At 42.9% G+C, this 23,643-nt stretch overlaps 1 protein-coding gene across 7 annotated transcripts in view; it reads right to left on the bottom strand.

Moving 5' to 3' along the window:
* Window positions 1-23,643, bottom strand: part of GRIP1 (glutamate receptor interacting protein 1) — a 735,313-nt gene that overhangs the window by 32,528 nt on the left and 679,142 nt on the right. For 4 of the 7 annotated variants that reach the window (XM_043887884.1, XM_043887918.1, XM_043887924.1 and 1 more), the window contains 2 exons: window positions 2,081-2,237; window positions 302-413 (listed from right to left, as the gene is read on the bottom strand). In XM_043887884.1, coding sequence (XP_043743819.1) covers window positions 302-413; window positions 2,081-2,237 — 269 coding nt within the window. Of the gene's footprint in view, window positions 1-143; window positions 189-301; window positions 414-2,080; window positions 2,238-23,643 lie in introns of all 7 variants that reach the window. The other 3 variants (XM_043887901.1, XM_043887874.1, XM_043887910.1) reach the window with 1 other exon arrangement.

Below are 23,643 nucleotides of genomic sequence, written 5' to 3'. Positions count from 1 at the left end.
AGGTCAGTAAGCTCAGGGTGGGGGCAGAAATGGGGAAAAAAATACTTGTAACTGCATTGGATAAAATCAAATCACTGTCCGAAAGGCAAGGGGGCAGGGAAGGCAGCTTCACAAGCAAAAATATAAACAGAAAGGGTAGCTACCAAGAGATTCATGTTTCTCAAAGACACACGCCTGTCAGCTTTCTCCTGTGGAAAGGGGTTAAAGCTTTTAAATGAACTGGTGTGACCAATGCCAACTCAAAAGGACCAAAAAAAATGAATGTAGAAACAAGGAGAGTAAGTGGCAGGACCAAGGCTACCTCGAGTTCTCTCAGAATCCCGGACTGTCCACAGGTTTCCAGATCCTCCAGCGCTTGGGACCAGAAGTTCTCCTCTTGCTCAGCCTCGGTACTGTCGGGAGGCCCTGTGAAGCTGCTGTCCAAAAGCACAGTGCTGGTTAAGAACTTGCCAGATACATATGTGTATACATATTTATATACATGTGTGTGTGTTCAGTCACTCCGTCATATCCAACTCTTTGCAATCCTATGGACTGTAGCCTGCCAGGCTCCTCTGACCATGGGACTCTCCAGGCAAGAATACTGGAGTGGGTTGCCATTTTCTTTTCCAGGGGATCTTCCCAACCCCAGGAATTGAACCTGAATCTCCTGCAGGCAGATTCTTTACCACTGCGCCATTTGGGAAGCCCAAATACATACATATATGTGTGTGTGCGCACACATGTATGTCATGCTATGCTAAATCGCTTCAGTTATGTCCAACTCTTTGCAAACCCATGGGCTGTAGACTGCCAGGCTCCTCTGTCCATGGGATTCTCCAGGCACGAATACCAGAGTGGGTGGCCATACCCTCCTCCAGGGGATCTTCCTGACCCAGGGATCGAACCCTCGTCTCTTATGTCTCCTGCATTGGCAGGTGGGTTCTTTACCACTAGCACCACCTGGGAAGCCTATATATATATACATATCTATATATCTATCTATATATATGTATGTATGTATATATATTTGGATCCAGAATCTCCCTCCCCTTCATCTCACACACAAAATAGAGATTCATTTTGGATCTGGCTTTCTTTCAGTTGTGGCCTCCAAGTCAGGCCAGTTCTAACAGAAAGACACTGTAACAGGAAATTCAAAATGTCTCAAAGACTGGAAGGACCATGGTCTTACTAACTGAATTCACAGATACTGCTGAGTGACCTACGTCAGCATGGCACCGGTAGGGATATCTTTCAGCTACTCTATCTGAAAGGAACGAGAAATCAAACTTTTCCTTGAGAGAGAAAAACATGTTTTCCCCATTCATTATAAACATCAGTATTAAATGATGTTTAGTTATTTATTAAACATTAATTCTTGGTTATTAATTATTAACATTTAATTATTTATTAAACATTATGATTAGATCAGTTTAAATGCTATCAGATTTATGAGTTTCCTTAAAATATTTTGGTAAGGAGCATACTGCTAAAATAGACTCTCAGTTAAAAATATTGAATCCTCAGTTTAAAAAATTTTTTTTCATGTAATTTATTGTGAAACTGGGCTTCTGTGGTGGCTCAGATGGTAAAGAATCTGCCTGCAATGCGGGAGATCCGAGTTTGATCCCTGGGTCGGGAAGATCCCCTGGAGAAGGAAATGGCAACCCACTCCAGTATTCTTGCCTGGAGAACCCCATGGACAGAAGAGCCTGGCGGGCTACAGTCCATGGGGTCGCGAAGAGTCGGATATGACTGAGCGACTAACATACACAAACACACACACACACAGTGTGAAACCACCTTCTAAACGAAAGGAGAGGGAACCGGTCACAGTGAGGACATGGTTTATAGGAGCAGATCTTCCCCATGCGCTACTGTTGTTCTCATTTGGGGAAACTTTAGGGTGGCAGAGCCCAGACTCCTGCTGAGCAGGCTCAAGTCTTTGAATCGGCCATGGGGCCAGCATGGACGGTGATAGCGGCTTCATGAATCCTTCCAACGTGAGCAGTAGGTGCCACAGGAAGTACAGAAGTTCACATCCGGCCCAAATGACCCGGAAGCAGTTGGACAGGGCGGCAGTTGGTGAAAACCTTACCCACTGACGGTGGACCGGTCCCACTCTTCGTTACTTAGTCCCACATCCGGGTAAGTCTGGCTTCGGGGCTTTGTGACTGGGGACAGACTGCCTCTTTGTTTAGGACTTCTCCAGTCATAGGTGTTGAAGTTGTAGCCTGAGGCCTGAAAGCCAGTGCCTGGAACAAAAAGAAGGCATTCATTATATTCTGTTCTAGTCACTTGTCTTTTTTCTGTAGTTTCCATTTGTTTATTCAAGGGGTCTGACTAACTGTATTTGGGGTCATTAAGGCCATCAAGACAACACTTAATTCCTACATTAAAGACACACTCATGTCTATTATACCAATTGATTCTCATAAAAACCCTGAGGTAAGACCCAAGCAGGAGGGGCCTCCAAGCAGGAGGGCTCTTGCCCTCCCTTGTCCAGCTGAGAAATCTGCTAGGAGGGGGGGATACCCCAAAACCTGTATCCAACCCTTTCCAGAGCAAGTTCCAGAAGGTCAGAACCCTGACTTGCCTGCCCAGATATCCTGTGTCCACCTGCAGGGTCCAAGAGGGCTTCTTACCCAAGCCCGTCCTTCTGGGAGTGGAATCTGCCACCAGAGGTGGGTTCTAGGTCCAAGGAGTCGCCAAGGGGTGCTGGTTGCAGGGTGTGGACGGAGCACAGAAAAACTGGCTGGGGCCCACAGATGTAGGCATGGGCCTGAGGATCACTTCATCCGCATTGTTAGTGAGTAGAGGGGTCAATTGACTACAGAAACAGCGATGATAGTAAGCCCAGAGCAGGCGTTAACTATGCACCCAGAGCTTCATCAAGTCCTTTACTTGGGGCTTCCCTGCTGGCTCAGTGGTCAAGAATCCGCCTGCCAATGCAGGAGACATAGGTTCGATCCCTGATCTGGGAAGATCCCACATGCCATGGTGCAACTGATCTTGTGCGCCATAACTACTGTGCTTTGCCCTAGAGCCCATGCTCGGCAACAAGAGAAGCTACCACAGTGAGAAGCCTGTACGCCGCAGCTAGAGTGTAGCCCCTATTTTGCCACAACTAGAGAAAAGTCTGCACAGCGGTGAAGCCTCGGCACAGCCAAAAATAAATAAATAAATAAATAAATAAATAAATAAATAAATAAAATGATTAAAACTCCTTTATTTGTATCACCTTATTGATTCTGCACAATTATCTCTGAAGGTAGGTACTGTTATTATTTTCATTTGAGGACCTAGTTGGTACTTGCAAACCTTCCTGGGGGTTCCAGTCCTAATTTTAGGAGAGTCAGATCCTCCCATTCCATAGGAAGGTCTTCCTAAAACGACCTCGCTGAGAAAGCTCCAGGGGGAGATGGGGGATGTCTAAGATCAGTCAAGGCTCCCTTTTCACTTCCCAATTCACAATTGTTTTCCTGCCCCTTTACAAATGAAAGGCATATTTCTCATCCATATCAAATCTTTGAACGAGCTTGACCCTGGGATATAAAAGCTCCCAGCCATCAGTTGAGGGATAGATACTTACGGAAAGGCTCGGTCCTGAGGGAAGGTCTTCGAGCGGAGCCTTATTTCAACCAGGCACCGACTCAGTGCAAAGCTTTTAACCCCTCTCATCTATCTATCTCCCTGCATCTCAGAGTTCAGAAGGACAGTTGTCAGGGTGAGGAGGTGCGCACATTTTGACGTTTATTTGACCAGCAAAACAAAGACTGACTTCCTTTCTGACAGGGAGTTAAGTCTGATTAGCTTGATGAGAAAGTGAGGAACGGCTTTGACAATCAGGTTATATAATAGACCATTTCCCACAAATCTGAGCTACATCTGTGGCTTCATATTTTGACAAGAATATATTTAGAGTGTATTTACCACAGACTAGAAATTACGTTTTTTTTTTTGTAAGTATCATAATTTGGGGAGGGAAAAGTTAGGATGACAACCTATAAGCGTGAGGTAGGGTCTGCAGTGTTTCAAAGCTTTTCAGGGGGGCTTCCAATGGGAGAGCAGGCGCTGACTGGCCGGTCTGAGTCTAGCGTTAGTGCTGGACCCACCACACGTGACTTCAGACGTCACATCAGGCTGTGACTCATTGCGTGCGTGTTTGCTTACGTGCGTGCTCTGCGTTCAGTCGCTAAGTCAGGTTTGACTCTTTGTGACCCCATGGACTGTAGCCTGTCAGGCTCCTCTGTCCATGGGATCTTCCAGAAAAGAATACTGGAGTGGGTTGTCGTCTCCTGCTCCAGGGGATCTTCCCGACCCAGGGATTGAACTCGTGGCCCCTGTGTTTCCTGCGCTGGCAGGTGGGATCTTTACCACTGAGCCGCCTGGGAAGCCCACACGTGTGTACTGGGTTGCAATATAATAGTTATTTCTTACTGTGGTTAAAGCATAGCATCTAGCAAACAGGCCTAGAGCCACAATTTCACATTCATTTAAATGACCCAACAACACAAGATGACTATCTCCACGCCATTCCTTTGCTTCATCTTCCGCATTCACTTTCCCTCCACTTGTTTAGTACTATAATGCTATCCTTACTATTAGAGCTCAGAGAAAGAAGGCGGTCCAAGGACAATGCTTTCTGATCAAGAGGATTTGCCCTCCACCATACAGTCGCAACATGGAAATACCGGACGCACCTCCTGTTTTAGGAAACCAAGCGTCAGAAGTCCTCAGCTTATTATTTACAGTATATATTTACAGTCCCATATCTCATTTTCTTTCTTGGGTAACTGCAAGTGTGGCTAGACATCTGGGGAGAAGTTTTGCATGATGAATGTTCAGTTTTCTGTCCAAAGTGTTGAATTACTGGGAACCCTTGAGTCTCTTCTTAAAGGGGAGTGATGGGGCAACACTACATTTCACCTGGCTCCCTCTGACAGGCTATCCATCTTCTGAAGCAAATAAACCAACACCCAAATACGTGACATCTCTTAAAAAGAGTTAGGGGAAGTAAGTCCACACCTCACTTCCCCTAAAGGCTTTAAATTTGCTAAGAGCAGAATGCTAAATGGTGGTGTTCTCCCAGGGGCATCCTTTTCTGAAAGGCATTAACCCATAGACCATTCAGTTCCCAAGGGAAATTCCAACATGTTTTAAACTGAGCAGGTTAACTTTCTGATTTTTCCTCCAACTGATGTAAGTAGTTCTTGGTGACCTGAGCAGGACTGTAAGGATGGGCTTGAGCAGATATGAAGCATCATTACTAGGAAAATGCCCCGTCCCCACAAAAAGGCATGCCTGTTTATATCAAGGAAGACTTGTCTTAAGAAGTACTATTAAAGAATTATCATGTTACAACAGAGCAGGGCATGAAAAGGGGATATACAATGCAAATATATGGGGCTTAGGTATAAACTTAGAAGACCTGGTCTGGTCCGTGCTATGCTAGCACAGAGAATGAAGTAAGCAAAACCCAGGTTCAGATCCCAGCTTTGCCACTTGCTTGCTCTGCAGTCCTGGCCAATTCACCTCCATGTAAAATACAGATAGTGACACATGCTTCACCAGGTTGATATGAAAATTAAGGAGAATAATACACATAAACACTCACAGACATGCCTGGAACACAATGAGGTTTTAATGAAACCTCATTTAATGTCCATTACTTTTATTATTTACTAAGCAACTCAATTTGTCAAGATCTCAGTCTCATTATAAAACAGGGAAAGAAGGAAATCAGCATGTCTGATTTAGTGAATATTCCAGGGGCTTCCCAGGTAGCAGTAGGGGTAAAGAACTCGCCTGCTAACGCAGGAGACATAAGAGACGTGGGTTCGATCCCTGGGTCAGGAAGATCCCCCGGAGGAGGACATGGCAACCCACTCCAGTATTCTTGCCTGGAGAATCCCAAGGAAGGAGGAGCTTGGCGGGCTACGGTCCATGAGGTTGCAAAGAGTTGGACACGACTGAAGTGATTTAGCCTGCGTGCATGCGCCAGCACCTCTAAGGCTTGTCAGGTACTGCAGGAGGAGCTGAGATGCAAAGATAATAAAACCAGATTCCTGTCCTCAGAAAAATCCACAGTTTAGTATAGCTTTGGGAGAAAGAGGAAGAGAAACAGGCAGAGATGGAAAGTGAGAGTTCTGTTAGCATGTGAGAAGTGGTACCCTTTCCATCTGAACACACTGATAGAAAAGAACAGAGATCTGTCTGGGGCTCAGAAAGCAGGTCATGAAGGGTGCCAATGGAATGGCAACATACGAGCTGGGACCTAAGGGGCTAAGCGGGCATCCACCAGTGGAAGCACAGGGGAAGCTGAGCAGGAGGACTGAAGAGGTGCCCTCGTGGTACACCTCGCTTCCTGGCCTTATGCTCCACCAGTGGGGGCCTGCTTCACTCTCAAGGCGTGAGCAGCAGTCCAGGGACCTTCTGGCCCCTCTGACCATCTGTACTTACTCCTCCCCAGAGGATGAGCATCGATTTACCCAGTTGGCCCAGCTCTGGAAAAGAGCCCTGGGAACGTAACCTTGGGCCCTTTCCGGCTCTCCTCGGGCTCATCCTCTCCCATGCTGTAGCACCATGAGGTAAGCCAACCTGAGTCCCACTCCTGAGGCTCAGAGCTCAAAGGCGGTGGGAAGCCAAGACTGCACTATGGCTGTGGCAGACTACTAACTGCCTGTCAAACATCCACTCTTCATCTTTTTACCAGTTTTGAGGGTGCCTATTTTGGGGGTGCTCAGGGAATGACTTAATTCCTAGCCTCTCTTGAAGTTAAGTGTTAATTTAACTATGTAAAAAGTTCTGGCCAATGGCATGTAAATGAAACTTCCGGAAGGGCTCCTTACAACCCTCTTTTCTGCTGCCCGGAATGTAGATGGAATGTAGATGAAACAGCTGCAGCCCCAACAGCTATCTTGGGTCATGGAGTGAACCCAAGGGTGGAAACCAAGTGCTAGGCATACAAGAGAAGATATAGTTAAGAGCACGGGTCCTTCATGACACTCTGGAGTTATATACTAGCTCTGAAGTGCCTATTTCTTTATGATTTAAGTCACTCTGATATCAGGGTTTTTAGTTCTATTCAACTAAGTCAAATCCAACTGACAAGCTGGGGTTACAGTTTGCTTCGTAGATCTGAAAAGGGAAAGTGTTAGTCAATCAGTTGTGTCCAACTCTTTGTGACCCCTCTTGTCCATGGGATTTCCCAGGCAAGAATACAGGAGTGGGTAGTCATTCTTGTCTCAAGGGGATCTTCCCGACCAAGGGATCGAACCAGGGTCTCCAGCATTGAAAGCAGATTCTTTACTGTCTGAGTCACTAGGAAAGCCCTCATAGATCTGACTTCCCCCTTATTTAAGTCCCAACATCAGACTTGGGGTGGGGTAGAGGAATAAGAATCCTGAGTCTGGCTGTACATTCAACTCAGCTTTTCTAACAACTCCCAACTCTGCCAAAAAATAAAAAGTAAAAAGTTGATATTTTAATCCACTGCTGACTCCAGTTTCTATTTCCCAACAGACTTAGAACTGATAAAGGCAGGGATTGTTTAACATTGAAACATCTAGTGCTGTCAAGGTACTGAAAACCAAAGCTTACTTAGAGAAGAGTGAAAAATTCAAGATGCAGAGTACAAGATCCTGCAAGGGAATATCAGGAAATGAAATCCATAAAACAGTTGGGGACTAGACTGAAAAGAACTTGGTGCTTTAAACCAAGGATTTTGGGTGTCATCTACAACAGGGAATCATCAAAAGAGGTTTTTTTTTTTTGGTTTCTTTGTTTTTAGAGAGTGGCATTGTTTGATTTAGTTTTTCTAAAGCTCATTGATAGTAATACAGAATGGTAAGAGGCTCAAAGTAAGATGATCGAGGAAATAACTGTTTCAAGCCTGATGAAGGCTTTATAACAAGGGCAATGGCAGTGAATGGAGAGATGAATGAAACAGAGCAGGACCTTATGGTTCTCGGCGCACCCCTCCCTGCCACCCCCCATGTCCTCTGCCTGTCTTTTGTCTGTGGAAAACTGTAATCAAAGAAAAAGTTTAATCAGAGAAATGAGAACATGCAGAAACAAAGGAAAACAGTCAAAGGAGACCAAATAATAATAATGTAGTCATTAAGCATCAATCCTTTGGCCCTCATTCTTCTTTATGGTCCAACTCTCATATCCGTATATGATTACTGGATTTGAACTGTGGTGCTGGAGAAGACTCTTGAGAGTCCCTTGGACAGTGAGGAGATCAAATCAGTCATTACTAAAGGAAATCAACCCTGAATATTCCTTGGAAGGACTGCTGCTGCAGTTGAAGCTCCCATACTTTGGCCACCTGACGCAGCAAAACCAACTCACTGGAAAAGACCCTGATGCTGGGAAAGATTGAGGGCAAGAGGAGAAGGGGGCAACAGAGGATGAGATGGTTGGATGGCATCACTGACTCAGTAGACATGAGCTTGAGCAAACTCCGGGAGACAGTGAAGGCTAGGAAAGCCTGGCATGTTGCAGTCCACAGGGTCGCAAAGAGTCAGATGTGACTAGGTGACTGAACAACATTAAGCATAGTCAAGGACCTTTAGTTTCTTCTCAAGGGCTATAGATAATACTCTGAGCCATATCCTGTGAGCTGTCTTATAAATACTGAAACCGCCATCAGATGGAAGAAGTTAATTACATGACAACCAGACAAACCCATGACATAAGCTGCCACAATTCTGAGAACTGGCCTCAAAGAAACGGAAACAATCTGACCCTGGAACTGAAGACTAACTACCTAAAACAACCAAGATGACCCTGGTCAGATCGCTGATGACCAAGCTGAAGATGACAAGTCAGGGCTGACTGTGCCATTTCTGCACGTAGCACCCTCCCTCAGCCTAAAAGTTCTGGTCCCACTGATTTTCGGTGGAGGGGAGTCGGCCTTTGGACACATGTCCACCCTCACCCCCTCCAGTTGCCAGCATCTGAAATAAAGCAAACTTCCCTTTCCACCAACCTGGCCTGTTTATTGGCTTTGGAGTGGCGAGCAGCCAGACCCCACATTTTTGATAACAGTAAGAGACGTTAAGATAGTAGAAAGCAGGAAGATGCCTGGGTCCTGATAACACTGTGGGGCTACCTGCTTTCCCCATGCTGTTTCCCACAGTGGGAGAAAAATAACCCTCTATCTTGTTTAAACACTGTCCTTGTATTTTCTTTTCTATATAAGTGAACCTACTCCTTAACTGATGCAGGTAGATGATGACAGCATAATTTAATATAGAGAATATTTCAGGGAAATTAGGTTTGGGTAAAGGCAGGCTGGTTTCCATAGCTGAGAAGATGTTAATAGGCTCTGAGGAATATACCTTTACACCAGGCGCCAAACTTAAAAGCCATAAAAAGAATAAAATAAATAAGGCAGCCCAGGTGTCAGAAAAATCAACTGCCAGAAGTATAATTAGACTTTGTTTTTATCGAGTGATGATGTAAGCACATAAAATTAACAGGTATGATACTGCAAACTAGTTTTAAAATGCAAAATCGATTAAAAAATGGAAAGATAGAAGTAATTGAGAATGTATTTCCTAAGTAATTATTCTTTTTATTCAGAACTGGAAACCATTTTCATTTTTCTTTTTTTCCCCTCCTCTCCCTTTTGCCCTTCCTTCTTTCTTTCTTTCACATCCAGGTTTCAGTATCTGGTCTTATACTTTGTATCATAAAGCGAAGGATGTTATGGACTGGATTGTGTCCCCCCCAACTCATAAGTTGATGCCCTAATGGGACTCTATTTGGAAACTGGGCCTTTAAAGTGGTAAGTAAGGGTAAATGAGGTCCTGAGGGTGGGACCATGGTCCCACGGGATGAGTGTCCTTATGAGGAGGAAATGTGGACACACACAAAACACACACACAAAAGTGCACGTCCCCAGAGGAAAGGCCGTGTGAGGACACGATGAGAAGGTGGCCATCTGCAGACCAAGGACAGAGGGGCCCCAGGAGAAAGCAAACCTGCCAACACCTGATCGAGGACTTCCAGCCTCCCAGACAATAAAAAAACGAATTTCTGTTGCTTAAGCCACCAGTATGTGGTGTTTTGTTATAGCAGCCCAAGCAAACTAATACAAGGTATAAAATTCAATTTGGGCAGCAGTGCCCAATCTTTTTGGCACCAAGGACCAGTTTCATGGAAGACAGTTTTTCCACGCATGGGGTGGGGGCAGAGATGGTCTCCTCATGATTCAAGCACATTATATTTATTGTGCACTTTATTTCTATTATTATTATATTAGCTCCACCTCAGATCATTAGGCATTAGATCCTGGAGGTCAGGGACCCCTGATGTTCTAGCAGATAAGACTCCATGCTTTCACTACAAGGGGCCTGGGTTTGATCCCTGGTCAGGGAACCAAGATCGTGCATGCCTTGAGGTGTGGCCAAAAGAAAAAAAAATCAGTCTAGATTTTTTTCATTAAGAGTTTAATTTTAGGTGTTTACTTTGTTTTTATACCACAATATGGTGCAGATAAATATCTCCCATTTGTAGCTATTAATTCACATTCCTATTAATTTAGAAAAGTGAACTAAGCAATGTTGGTTCTTATTCATAAAGTTTAAAATCAGAAAATGGTTTTGAGGATCAATCTTCAACTCGACAATTTTGTGATTGTAGCTCCTGCCATTAATTTGATTTTTGGAAGCCAATTTTAGCATAGGAGGGTGAGCCAGATAATTTCCTGCCAAATTTATTTCCTACAGCCCCAATTTGTTAAAAATGAGAAAATCAAATCATACATTTGTGTAACTATTTGCAGTTGCACTTGCCAAGAAATGTTCAAAGTGTTTAGATGAAACTGGAGTGAACTCTGGCTCACTCTCCAGTGCTAGAAAGGCAGAGCAAAAATAGTTCTACCTTCTCTTAGAAATCACCTCAAAACAAAAATGGATGGCAAATAACAGAATGTAAACTCTATCTTCAGCAAACCTAGAATACTGAACCATAATACATAGGGAAACTTACTAAGTTCAGATGAGAGGTGGTGGTAAGAAGCCAAGAGGAGACATTTCTGACCAGAAACTTTTTTTTTTGGCCACACTACACACAGCCTGTGGGATCTTACTTCTCAGACCAGGGACTGAACCCGCAGTCCCTGCAGTGGAAGCACGGAGTCCCAACCGCTGTACCGCCAGGGACGGCCCTGTCCAGAGATGCTGGAGAAAGTCCAGTCCTCCAAAGCAGGGGCCCCGGCATCAGGCAAAACAGTGTTTTGTTTGGAACACTGGAATGGTCGCAATGACTGGTGGCAGAAAGCGCCCCAGAGCCCATCTGGCACCGAGAAAAAGCCAGGAAGGTGGGCTGAGAGAGGAGCCCACAGACTGCAGGAGGCAATCTCTCAGCGAGGCAGGGAGGCAGAGAGAAATTCTGCATCGTGGTTGGCCTGCGGGTGCTGCCGTCTGCTGGCAGAGGAAGAATGCACTCATCACAGGACTGAACTGGGGGTAAATTCTGCACCCTTCCAATTCATGGAGACCTTCATGCGGGAGACCTGGGTTCGACCCCTGGGTTGGGAAGATCCCCTGGAGAAGGGAAAGGCTACCCAATCCAGTATTATAGTCTGGAGAATTCCATGGACTTGGGCTTGTAAAGAGTCGGACACGAGTGAAATGACTTTCACTTTTCACTTTCAATTCATGAAGTCATTGCATTTAAAGATAAGGAATAGGGGGGAGGAGCCAAGATGGCGGAGGAGTAGGACGGGGAGACCACTTTCTCTCCTACAAATTCATCAAAAGAATAACTGAATGCAGAGCAAACCTCACAAAACAACTTCTGATCGCTAGCTGAGGTCATCAGGCGCCCAGAAAAGCAGACCATTGTCTTCGAAAGGAGGTAGGACAAAATATAAAAGATAAAAAGTGAGACAAAAGAGCTAAGGACGGAGACCCGTCCCGGGAAGGGAGTCTTAGGCGGCCTTGCTTGGGCTAGGGTCCGGGCCTGAGGGCCCTGAGGACAATCGGAGGGAGCTTCTGTGAGGTGCCAACTTGAACTGTGGGAGACCAAAAGAGGGAGAATTAACCGGCCGGAACACACTGCCGGCCGTTCGCGGAATAAGGGGACGGAGAAGGTCCCAAGAGGAGGTCGCAGGCTGCGGACCCGCCCAGCCCCGCCGGAGGCAGGAGGCAGGGGGGAGGGGAAGGTCGTGGCGAGACACAGGGCGCAGGCACCCGACCGGCGCGGGCGGGGACTGGGGCTGGGGACGCGGAGGGCGGAAGGCGCGCGCACCCGACTGGCGTCAGCGGAAGCTGAGACTGGGTCCGCGGAGGGGAGTGAGTGTGCCACACCTGGGGATGGTGCGCCCATCAAGCCCCTCGCTGCCTGGACCGCTCTGACGGGGAAGGCACGGAGAGCAGGCGCAGCTTTTCCTTCCGCGCTTTTGTGGAACACCCGAGGGCTGGAACCTGGCGCAGCGCGGGCCCGCTCCATATAGAACAGCCGGGAGCCTGAGCAGCGCAGACGGAGAAAGCAGCGTCAGCCCCTCCCGGCAGCGCCAGCCCGCCCCCGCAGGGCCAGCCCCTCCTCGCAGCGTCAGCCCCGCCCCGCAGCGTCAGCCCCTCCCCGCAGCGTCAGCCCCGCCCCGCAGCGCAACGGAACTGAATAAGAGTCCACCTCCGCCCGCCTGCGTCAGGGCGGAAATGAGGCTCTGAAGAGACCGGCAAACAGAAGCCAAATAAACAAAGGGAACCGCTTCAGAAGGGACTGGTGCAACAGATTAAAATCCCTGTAGAAAACACCGACTTCACCGGAAGGGCCCTGTAGATATCGAGAAGTGTAAGCTGGAACGAGGAGCTATCTGAAACTGAGCCGAACCCACACTGACCGCAGCAGCTCCAGAGAAACTCCTAGATATATTTTTACTTTTTTTTTTCTAAGTAAGGAAAAAAAAAAAAAATTTTTTTTTTCTTTTTTATTTTTTCTCTTTTATTTTCCTTTAAAGTTCCCTATTACTCCCCCATTACTCCTTAACTTTCATTTACATAGATTTTTACGATTTTTTTAATTAGGGGGAAAAAAATTTTTTTTTGTTTTGGTTTTTTTTTTTTTTTTTTTTTTTTTTTTTTTTTTTTTTTTTTTTTTTTTTTTTTTTTCCTTTCCGTTTTCTCTTTTATTTTCTAATTTTCTTTTTCTCTTATTTCTTTTAAAGTCCTCTAGTACTCCTCTACTACTCTTCATTTTCATTTTCACTACACTATAACCTTAACCAAAAAAAAAAAAAAAAAAAGAAGCCCTATCTTTAAACCGAAGATTATTCTCTCCCAATCTTGACTCTCTGTTTTCTACCTCAGAACACCTCTATTTCCTCCTTTCCCCTTCTCTTCCCAATCCAATTCTGTGAATCCTTGTAGGTGTCTGAGATACGGAGAACACTCTGGGAACAGACAGCTGCGTAGATCTGTCTCTCTCCTCTTGAGTCCCCCTTTTTCTCCTCCTGCTCATCTCTATCTCCCTCCTCCCTTTTCTCCTGTTCATGTAACTCTGTGAACCTCTCTGGGTGTCCCTAACAGGGGAGAATCTTTTCGCCATTAACCTAGAAGTTTTATTATCAGTGCTGTATAGTTGGAGAAGTCCTGAGACTACAGGAAGAATAAAACTGAAATCCAGAGGCAGGAAACTTAAGCCCAAAACCTGAGAACACCAGAAAACTCCTGACTACATGGAACTTTAAGCAATAAGTGACCGTCCAAAAGCCTCCATACCCACACTGAAACCAACCACCACCCAAGAGCCAGTAAGTTTTAGAGCAAGACATACCACGCAAATTCTCCAGCAACACAGGAACATAGCCCCGAATGTCAACATACAGGCTGCCCAAGGTGACACCTAACACATAGACCCATCTCAAAACTCATTACTGGGCACTCCATTGCTCTCCAAAAAGAAGAAATCAAGTTCCACGCACCAGTACACTGACGCAAGCTTCCCTAACCGGGAAACCTTGACAAGCCAATCGTCTAACCCCACCCACTGGGTAAATCCTCCACAATAAAAAGGAACCACAGACCTCCAGAATACAGAAAGCCCACTCCAGACACAGCAATCTAAACAAGATGAAAAGGCAAAGAAATACCCAACAGGTAAAGGAACATGAAAAATGCCCACCAAGTCAAACAAAAGAGGAGGAGATAGGGAATCTACCTGAAAAAGAATTTAGAATAATGATAATAAAAATGATCCAAAATCTTGAAAACAAAATGGAGTTACAGATAAATAGCCTGGAGACAAAGATTGAAAAGATACAAGAATTGTTTAATAAAGACCTAGAAGAAATAAAAAAGAGTCAATTAAAAATGAACAATGCAATGAATGAGATCAAAAACACTTTGGAGGGAACCAAGAGTAGAATAACGGAGGCAGAAGATAGGATAAGTGAGGTAGAAGATAAAATGGTGGAAATAAATGAAGCAGAGAGGAAAAAAGAAAAAAGGATCAAAAGAAATGAGGACAACCTCAGGGACCTCTGGGACACTGTGAAACGCCCCAACATTCGAATCATAGGAGTCCCAGAAGAAGAAGACAAAAAGAAAGGCCATGAGAAAATACTCGAGGAGATAATAGCTGAAAACTTCCCTAAAATGGGGAAGGAAATAGCCACTCAAGTCCAAGAAACCCAGAGAGTCCCAAACAGGATAAACCCAAGGCGAAACACCCCAAGACACATATTAATCAAACTAACAAAGATCAAACACAAAGAACAAATATTAAAAGCAGCAAGGGAAAAACAACAAATAACACACAAAGGGATTCCCATAAGGATAACAGCTGACCTATCAATAGAAACCCTCCAGGCCAGAAGGGAATGGCAGGACGTCCTGAAAGTAATGAAAGAGAATAACCTACAACCTAGATTACTGTATCCAGCAAGGATCTCATTCAGATATGAAGGAGAACTCAAAAGCTTTACAGATAAGCAAAAGCTGAGAGAATTCAGCACCACCAAACCAGCTCTTCAACAAATGCTAAAGGATCTTCTCTAGACAGGAAATGCAGAAAGGTTGTATAAACGTGAACCCAAAACAACAAAGTAAATGGCAACGGGACCACACCTATCAATAATTACCTTAAATGTAAATGGGTTGAATGCCCCAACCAAAAGACAAAGATTGGCTGAATGGATACAAAAACAAGACCCCCATATATGCTGTCTACAAGAGACCCACCTCAAAACAAGAGACACATACAGACTAAAAGTGAAGGGCTGGAAAAAAATATTTCATGCAAATGGAGACCAAAAGAAAGCAGGAGTCGCAATACTCATATCAGATAAAATAGACTTTCAAATAAAAGCTGTGAAAAGAGACAAAGAAGGACACTACATAATGATCAAAGGATCAATCCAAGAAGAAGATATAACAATTATAAATATATATGCACCCAACATAGGAGCACCGCAATATGTACGGCAAACACTAACGAGTATGAAAGAGGAAATTAATAGTAACACAATAATAGTGGGAGACTTTAATACCCCACTCACAACTATGGATAGATCAACTAAACAGAAAATTAACAAGGAAACACAAACTTTAAATGACACAATGGACCAGCTAGACCTAATTGATATCTATAGGACATTTCACCCCAAAACAAGCAACTTCACCTTTTTCTCAAGTGCACACGGAACCTTCTCCAGAATAGATCACATCCTGGGCCATAAATCTAGTCTTGGAAAATTCAAAAAAATTGAAATCATTCCAGTCATCTTTTCTGACCACAGTGCAGTAAGATTAGGTCTCAATTACAGGAAAAAAATTGTTAAAAATTCAAACACATGGAGGCTAAATAACACGCTTCTGAATAACCAACAAATCATAGAAGAAATCAAAAAAGAAATCAAAATATGTATAGAAATGAATGAAAATGAAAACACAACAACCCAAAACCTATGGGACACTGTAAAAGCAGTGCTAAGGGGAAGGTTCATAGCATTACAGGCTTACATCAAGAAACAAGAAAAAAGCCAAATAAATAACCTAACTCTACACCTAAAGCAATTAGAGAAGGAAGAAATGAAGAACCCCAGGGTTAGCAGAAGGAAAGAAATCTTAAAAATTAAGGCAGAAATAAATGCAATAGAAACTAAAGAGACCATAGCAAAAATCAACAAAGCTAAAAGCTGGTTTTTTGAAAAAATAAACAAAATTGACAAACCATTAGCAAGACTCATTAAGAAACAAAGAGAGAAGAACCAAATTAACAAAATTAGAAATGAAAATGGAGAGATCACAACAGACAACACTGAAATACAAAGGATCATAAGAGACTACTACCAGCAGCTCTATGCCAATAAAATGGACAACTTGGATGAAATGGACAAATTCTTAGAAAAGTATAACTTTCCAAAACTGAACCAGGAAGAAATAGAAGATCTTAACAGACCCATCACAGGCAAGGAAATCGAAACTGTAATCAAAAATCTTCCAGCAAACAAAAGCCCAGGACCAGATGGCTTCACAGCTGAATTCTACCAAAAATTTAGAGAAGAGCTAACACCTACCTTACTCAAACTCTTCCAGAAAATTGCAGAAGAAGGTAAACTTCCAAACTCATTCTATGAGGCCACCATCACCCTAATTCCAAAACCCGACAAAGATGCCACAAAAAAAGAAAACTACAGGCCAATATCACTGATGAACATAGATGCAAAAATCCTTAACAAAATTCTAGCAAACAGAATCCAACAACATATTAAAAAAATCATACACCACGACCAAGTAGGCTTTATCCCAGGAATGCAAGGATTCTTCAATATCCGCAAATCAATCAATGTAATACACCACATTAACAAATTGAAAGATAAAAACCATATGATTATCTCAATAGATGCAGAGAAAGCCTTTGACAAAATTCAACACTCATTTATGATTAAAACTCTCCAAAAAGCAGGAATAGAAGGAACATACCTCAACATAATAAAAGCTATATATGACAAACCCACAGCAAGCATCACCCTCAATGGTGAAAAATTGAAAGCATTTCCCCTGAAATCAGGAACAAGACAAGGGTGCCCACTCTCACCACTACTGTTCAACATAGTGTTGGAAGTTTTGGCCACAGCAATCAGAGCAGAAAAAGAAGTAAAAGGAATCCAGATAGGAAAAGAAGAAGTGAAACTCTCACTGTTTGCAGATGACATGATCCTCTATATAGAAAACCCTAAAGACTCTACCAGAAAATTACTAGAACTAATCAATGAATATAGTAAAGTTGCAGGATATAAATTAACACACAGAAATCCCTTGCATTCCTATATACTAACAATGAAAAAACAGAAAGAGAAATTAAGGAAGCAATACCATTCACCATTGCAACAAAAAGAATAAAATACTTAGGAGTATATCTACCTAAAGAAACAAAAGACCTATACATAGAAAACTATAAAACACTGATGAAAGAAATCAAAGAGGACACAAACAGATGGAGAAACATACCGTGTTCATGGATTGGAAGAATCAATATTGTCAAAATGGCTATTCTACCCAAAGCAATCTATAGATTCAATGCAATCCCTATCAAGCTACCAACGGTATTTTTCACAGAACTAGACCAAAGAATTTCACAATTTGTATGGAAATACAAAAAACCTCGAATAGCCAAAGTAATCTTGAGAAAGAAGAATGGAACTGGAGGAATCAACCTGCCTGACTTCAGACTCTACTACAAAGCCACAGTCATCAAGACAGTGTGGTACTGGCACAAAGACAGAAATATAGACCAATGGAACAGAATAGAAAGCCCAGAGATAAATCCACGGACCTATGGACACCTTATCTTTGACAAAGGAGGCAAGGATATACAATGGAAAAAAGACAACCTCTTTAACAAGTGGTGCTGGGAAAACTGGTCAACCACTTGCAAAAGAATGAAACTAGAACACTTTCTAACACCATACACAAAAATAAACTCAAAATGGATTAAAGATCTAAATGTAAGACCAGAAACTATAAAACTCCTAGAGGAGAACATAGGCAAAACACTCTCCGACATAAATCACAGCAAGATCCTCTATGACCCATCTCCCAGAATATTGGAAATAAAAGCAAAACTAAACAAATGGGATCTAATGAAACTTAAAAGCTTTTGCACTACAAAAGAAACTATAAGTAAGGTGAAAAGACAGCCGTCAGATTGGGAGAAAATAATAGCAAATGAAGAAACAGACAAAGGATTAATCTCAAAAATATACAAGCAACTCCTGAAGCTCAATTCCAGAAAAATAAATGACCCAATCAAAAAATGGGCCAGAGAACTAAACAGACATTTCTCCAAAGAAGACATACAGATGGCTAACAAACACATGAAAAGGTGCTCAACATCACTCATTATTAGAGAAATGCAAATCAAAACCACAATGAGGTACCATTACACACCAGTCAGGATGGCTGCTATCCAAAAGTCTACAAGCAATAAATGCTGGAGAGGCTGTGGAGAAAAGGGAACCCTCTTACACTGTTGGTGGGAATGCAAACTAGTACAGCCACTATGGAAAACAGTGTGGAGATTCCTTAAAAAACTGGAAATAGAACTGCCATATGACCCAGCAATACCACTTCTGGGCATACACACTGAGGAAACCAGATCTGAAAGAGACACGTGCACCCCAATGTTCATCGCAGCACTGTTTATAATAGCCAGGACATGGAAGCAACCTAGATGCCCATCAGCAGATGAATGGATAAGGAAGCTGTGGTACATATACACCATGGAATTTTACTCAGCCGTCAAAAAGAATTCATTTGAACCAGTCCTAATGAGATGGATGAAACTGGAGCCCCTTATACAGAGTGAAGTAAGCCAGAAAGATAAAGAACATTACAGCATACTAACACATATATATGGAATTTAGAAAGATGGTAACGATAACCCTATATGCAAAACAGAAAAAGAGACACAGAAATACAGAACAGACTTTTGAACTCTGGGGGAGAAGGTGAGGGTGGGATGTTTCAAAAGAACAGCATGTATACTATCTATGGTGAAACAGATCACCAGCCCAGGTGGGATGCATGAGACAAGTGCTCCGGCCTGGTGCACTGGGAAGACCCAGAGGAATCGGGTGGAGAGGGAGATGGGAGGGGGGATCGGGATGGGGAATAAGTGTAAATCTATGGCTGATTCAAAAAAGAAAAAAAAAGAAAAAAAAAATAAAGATAAGGAATAATTTAAAGGGAACTACTATAAGACATATTAAGTTAATATTACAAAAAGAGAGGGAACAGAAAACAAAGCAATAGCAGATGAAGGCTACTCATGAGAAAAAGACTGTTATGGAGCAAATGATAAACATGACCAAATATATTATCACAACATTAAAAAAATACACGTCTCTATAAAACAAGAGATGATAGACATGAGAGCTCAAGAAAAACTGGGCAAGGGAAGATCACTGAAGGAGATGAAACATGAGCTTGTAGATAAGAAATCAAATGGAAAAGAAAAATGTCCCCTCTCTTCCCCCAGTGGAGAAAATCCTGCCCGAGTTTCCTGCTCTGTGTTACTCTTTGTATGGACCATTTTGTGTTCCCTAACTACATTCAAGGAAAGTTGGACTCTCTGACTGTACATGCTGGTGTTTTTTTCTGACACATCACCATGATGTTTTATGAAAACTATAAGATAGTAGGGAGATAAATGAATCATAAACAGAACAAAATCTAAAAAGAACAGAGTAAAGTTAATCAAATTAAACGCAAAGAGTTGTTTTTAAAAAATCAGAGTGAAATTAAAAAAATGCAAGAGCCAGTTCCTTGTACAAAAGAAAAGCTAAATAAAAATAAACCACTACCCATATAATCATGCGGAAAAAGAATAAAAGGACAAATACACTGGATACAGAACCATATGGGGAATATAATTATAGAAACCAAGAAAAAAAGGACAAGACCCAAGCAAGAGATTATGCAATTATAAGCAAATACATTTGAAAAACTGGATGAAATGGAGTTGCTTTCTTTTTTCTGAGAGAATACAAATGATCAAAATGACCTCAAAAAGGATCCAGCAATCCCACTTCTGGGTATATATCAGAAGGAAATAGAATCTGTATAGAAGAGATGGCTTTACTCCTATGTCATTGGATTCTCATTCACAATAGCCAAGATATGGAAACAACCAAAGTGCTTGCCAGTGAATGAATGGATAAAATGTGGGATATGTGTATACATACAAGGGAAATTCCTTAGCCATGACAAAGAAGAAAATCCTGCCATTTGTAACAACATGGATGAGCCTGGAGGAAATTATGCTAGTGAAATAAGCCAGAGAGAAAAAGACAAATACTGTATGTGCTCACTTATCTGTGAAATCTAAAAATACAGCCAAACTCAGAGGAACAGAGAGTAGCATGTGGTTACCAGGGGTTGGGGAGTGGGAGAAATGGAGAGATATGGGTCTAAGGATGCAAACTTTCATTTATAAGATGAATGATTTCTGGGAATCGGAACTGGCATAGTGCTCTATTGTATATGTGATGCAAAGAAAGTAAACCTTAAGGCTTCTCACCACACACACACACACACACACACACAAACACACACACACACACACACACACGGTAACTATGTGAGGTGATAGATGTGGTAATCAACTTGGTGGTAATCATTTCACAATATACATGGATATCAAGTCATTATATTGCATATCTTAAATACATATAATTTTGTCAATTACACCTCATTAAAGCTAAAAAAAGTTAACTCAAATGAGAGAACTATCTAAAGCATATGTACAACAGGATAAGACTGCCTGACTTAAAGAATCAGGAAATACAGACATCACAAGAGTCTCACTATCTAGGAGTATGACAGAGTCCAGATATCACCTTTTTGTCAGTCTCCTCTTGTATTGACTGACCTTTGCAAATTCTAAGGAAAGTAATTATAGGCTTTTCTTAGAGTTTAAAGGAAGAATAAAGGGCTATAAGGGGCCCATAAGCATAAGCTCTTGATAAGGCAGAAGGACATGAATATAAGGGTCAAGAGATGGGTGTGAAAGAAGCTGGTTCCCAGAGGCAGGTTAGAAACAGTCTGCATCAATAGAATTGAGAGTCATCACACTGTGAGACTTCTTTAAACTTACTCCTTCTTTCTCCACCAGCTTTGATTATGCCATCCTTTTCCTCTTTTCATTAAGTAAAAATTCACACTGTTGGTACTTGTTAACTGTCTGGTCCTTCAGCTGGGTAACCTCTTCCACAAGAATCAGGAAGCTGTCTCTTTGTGCAACCTTGTATACCCATCATGTACTGGCCTTCTATTATGCCAGTCATTACATATTTGCTGAATGAATGCAGGTGGCAAGTTTGACATTTTTGGACTAGAAGCATAGACCAATAAGAAGGGTGCCCACAGAAAAAGAATTCCTGGCCCATGGAGGAAGATGTGTGTGATGGAGGTACAATATCCTATTGGTAATGGGACAACTATTATAGACTTGAAGGTAAAAGTCTTCCTGAGATATGGTCTGCTGAGAGGCTGTGCAGACAGGATGGAGACAGAATATCTCACAATATGATGTATCATGGGGGCAAAAGGTCTGGTTCTATACCTTCCTTTAAAAAGTCAGTTTCACAAGCACTATCTGGAGAGATCAGGTTTAAGCTCAATATCACAAGGAAAGGGGAAAAAGACAGACTTTGAGATCCTGGTAAACCACAAGCTCAAGGTGAGCAACAGACAGGGGACTTCCCTGGTGGTCCAGTGGTTAAGACTCTGCACTCCCAGTGCAGGGGGCACAGCTTTGATCCCTGGGCAGGGCTAACTAAGATCCCAAATGCTACAAGGGGTGGCCAAAAAGAAAAAAAAATGAGTGACAGGAAGTGATCACCAGAATTCTTATGTTGAGGTAGACTGCGCTGATGGGTTCTACAGTCTCCAGTGATAAAGGTGACAGACGTGAGTTACTTGAGGGGCTCTGGACTGCCAGACCGTAGTATGACTTTCCTTTCTGAGCGCTACACTTGAACAGAGTTAAACTTGAACCTCGTCAGAAGAGAGGCTCCCAGGATGACAAAGATGTTCAGAAGTAAGTCATGTGAGGAACAGTGAAAGGAACCGGGGCTATTTTGCTCAGAGAAGGAGAAGTTCAAAAGAGGCATGAGGGCTGTCTTTGAGCAGCTGAGGGGCTGTCAAGCGGAGGAGGCTTTCGGAATGACCTTGAGGGCAGAACTGGAACTAACAGGCCGAAGCTACATGCTGACACATTTCAGCTCGATACAAGTGAGAAGGCAAGCCTTCAGATCCTGGGACCGGGAGCTGGCGGAGCTGCCTCAGCAGTTAGGGAGCAGCCTGTCACGGCAGGCACGGCAGCCCACGTCGGGTGGGGGCGGGCAGCCAGGCTGCAGAGGCCATCAAGGGCTGCGCTGGAGGTCAGACCAGCCGACTTCAGATTCACGCCCAACATCAAAATCCTGTGGTTTCAGCTTCCATGTTCCTTATGAGAAACACTTGAAATGAGTTACGTAAAAGTGCTTTATGAACTCTAAACTGTTTTACAAATACAAGGTATTATTACTAATTTTTCATCATCTTGGAAGATGTCAGTTCTATCCCAATTGCCATCTTGTCTACATCTCTGTTCTCTCTCTTCAAACCCGTAACGATTTTTAATTTATAAATGCCAAATTTCTTATTATGATGACTACTATTCCCCATCTAGGATTTCAAATTTTCAAAATCCCTCATAAATAATAAATGGTTCTTCATCTTTTATAAATGGGGGAAAGGCCTTACATTCCACGGAGGCTGGAATTTATACAGGGCATTAGAGAGACGGTAAGGCAGTTCATGGAGTCACAAAGAGGCAGACAGAACTGAATGATTAGCACAAGACACACACAAAGCTTGGCTGAGAATAAATACAGAGAGTTTTTGACTCACTTCTCTTTGGATGCTAAGTATCATTGAGAAGGAAACAGGTTTTTAAAAGAAGCCTTTAGGGACTTCCCTGGTGGTCCGGTGGCTAAGGCTCTGCGCTGCCAAAGCAAGTAGCAAGGGTTCAACCCCTGGTGAGTTAACTAGATCCTACACGCCGCACTTACAGATCGTATGTGCCATAACTAAGACCCGGCTCAGCCAAATAAATAAATAAATATTTAAAAATAAATAAAATAAGTGTTTATATTCTGTCTTCTGTCTAACACATTTTGGTACTTATATTCTGTTACTGAGGTTTAACCTTTCATACAGGTTACACTTCATCACATGAAGATGAGGTTTGTGAAGAAAAACTACTAAATACTTTTGCATACTATGATTAGGGCTTCCCTCATGGCTCAGCTGGTAAACAGCCTGCCTGCAATGCAGGAGACCTGGGTTTGACCCCTGGTTTGGGAAGATTCCCCTTGAGAAGGAAATGGCAAACCACTCCAGTATTCTGGCCTGGAGAATTCCGTGGACTGTATAGTCCATGGGGTTGCAAAGAGTCAGACACGACTGAGCAACTTTCACTTTTCATACTATGATTAACAGTATAGAAAACTCTAAGGATGAGTATTGGCGGAAACCCCTGCAAGTTGCTATGAAAAGTCAGGCAGAGGCAGGAATAAATGGGGTCAGGAATCTTTGGCTCACCTCCTTGCATGCCTCCAGCATTTCCTATTCCATCTTTGTGCAGAGGCTGCTGAAA

Source organism: Cervus elaphus, chromosome 3, assembly GCF_910594005.1.
Source record: "Cervus elaphus chromosome 3, mCerEla1.1, whole genome shotgun sequence".
Lineage (NCBI taxonomy): Eukaryota > Metazoa > Chordata > Mammalia > Artiodactyla > Cervidae > Cervus > Cervus elaphus.
The sequence above is the reverse complement of the archived record's forward strand: the minus strand, read 5'-3'. Positions and strand labels throughout refer to the sequence as shown.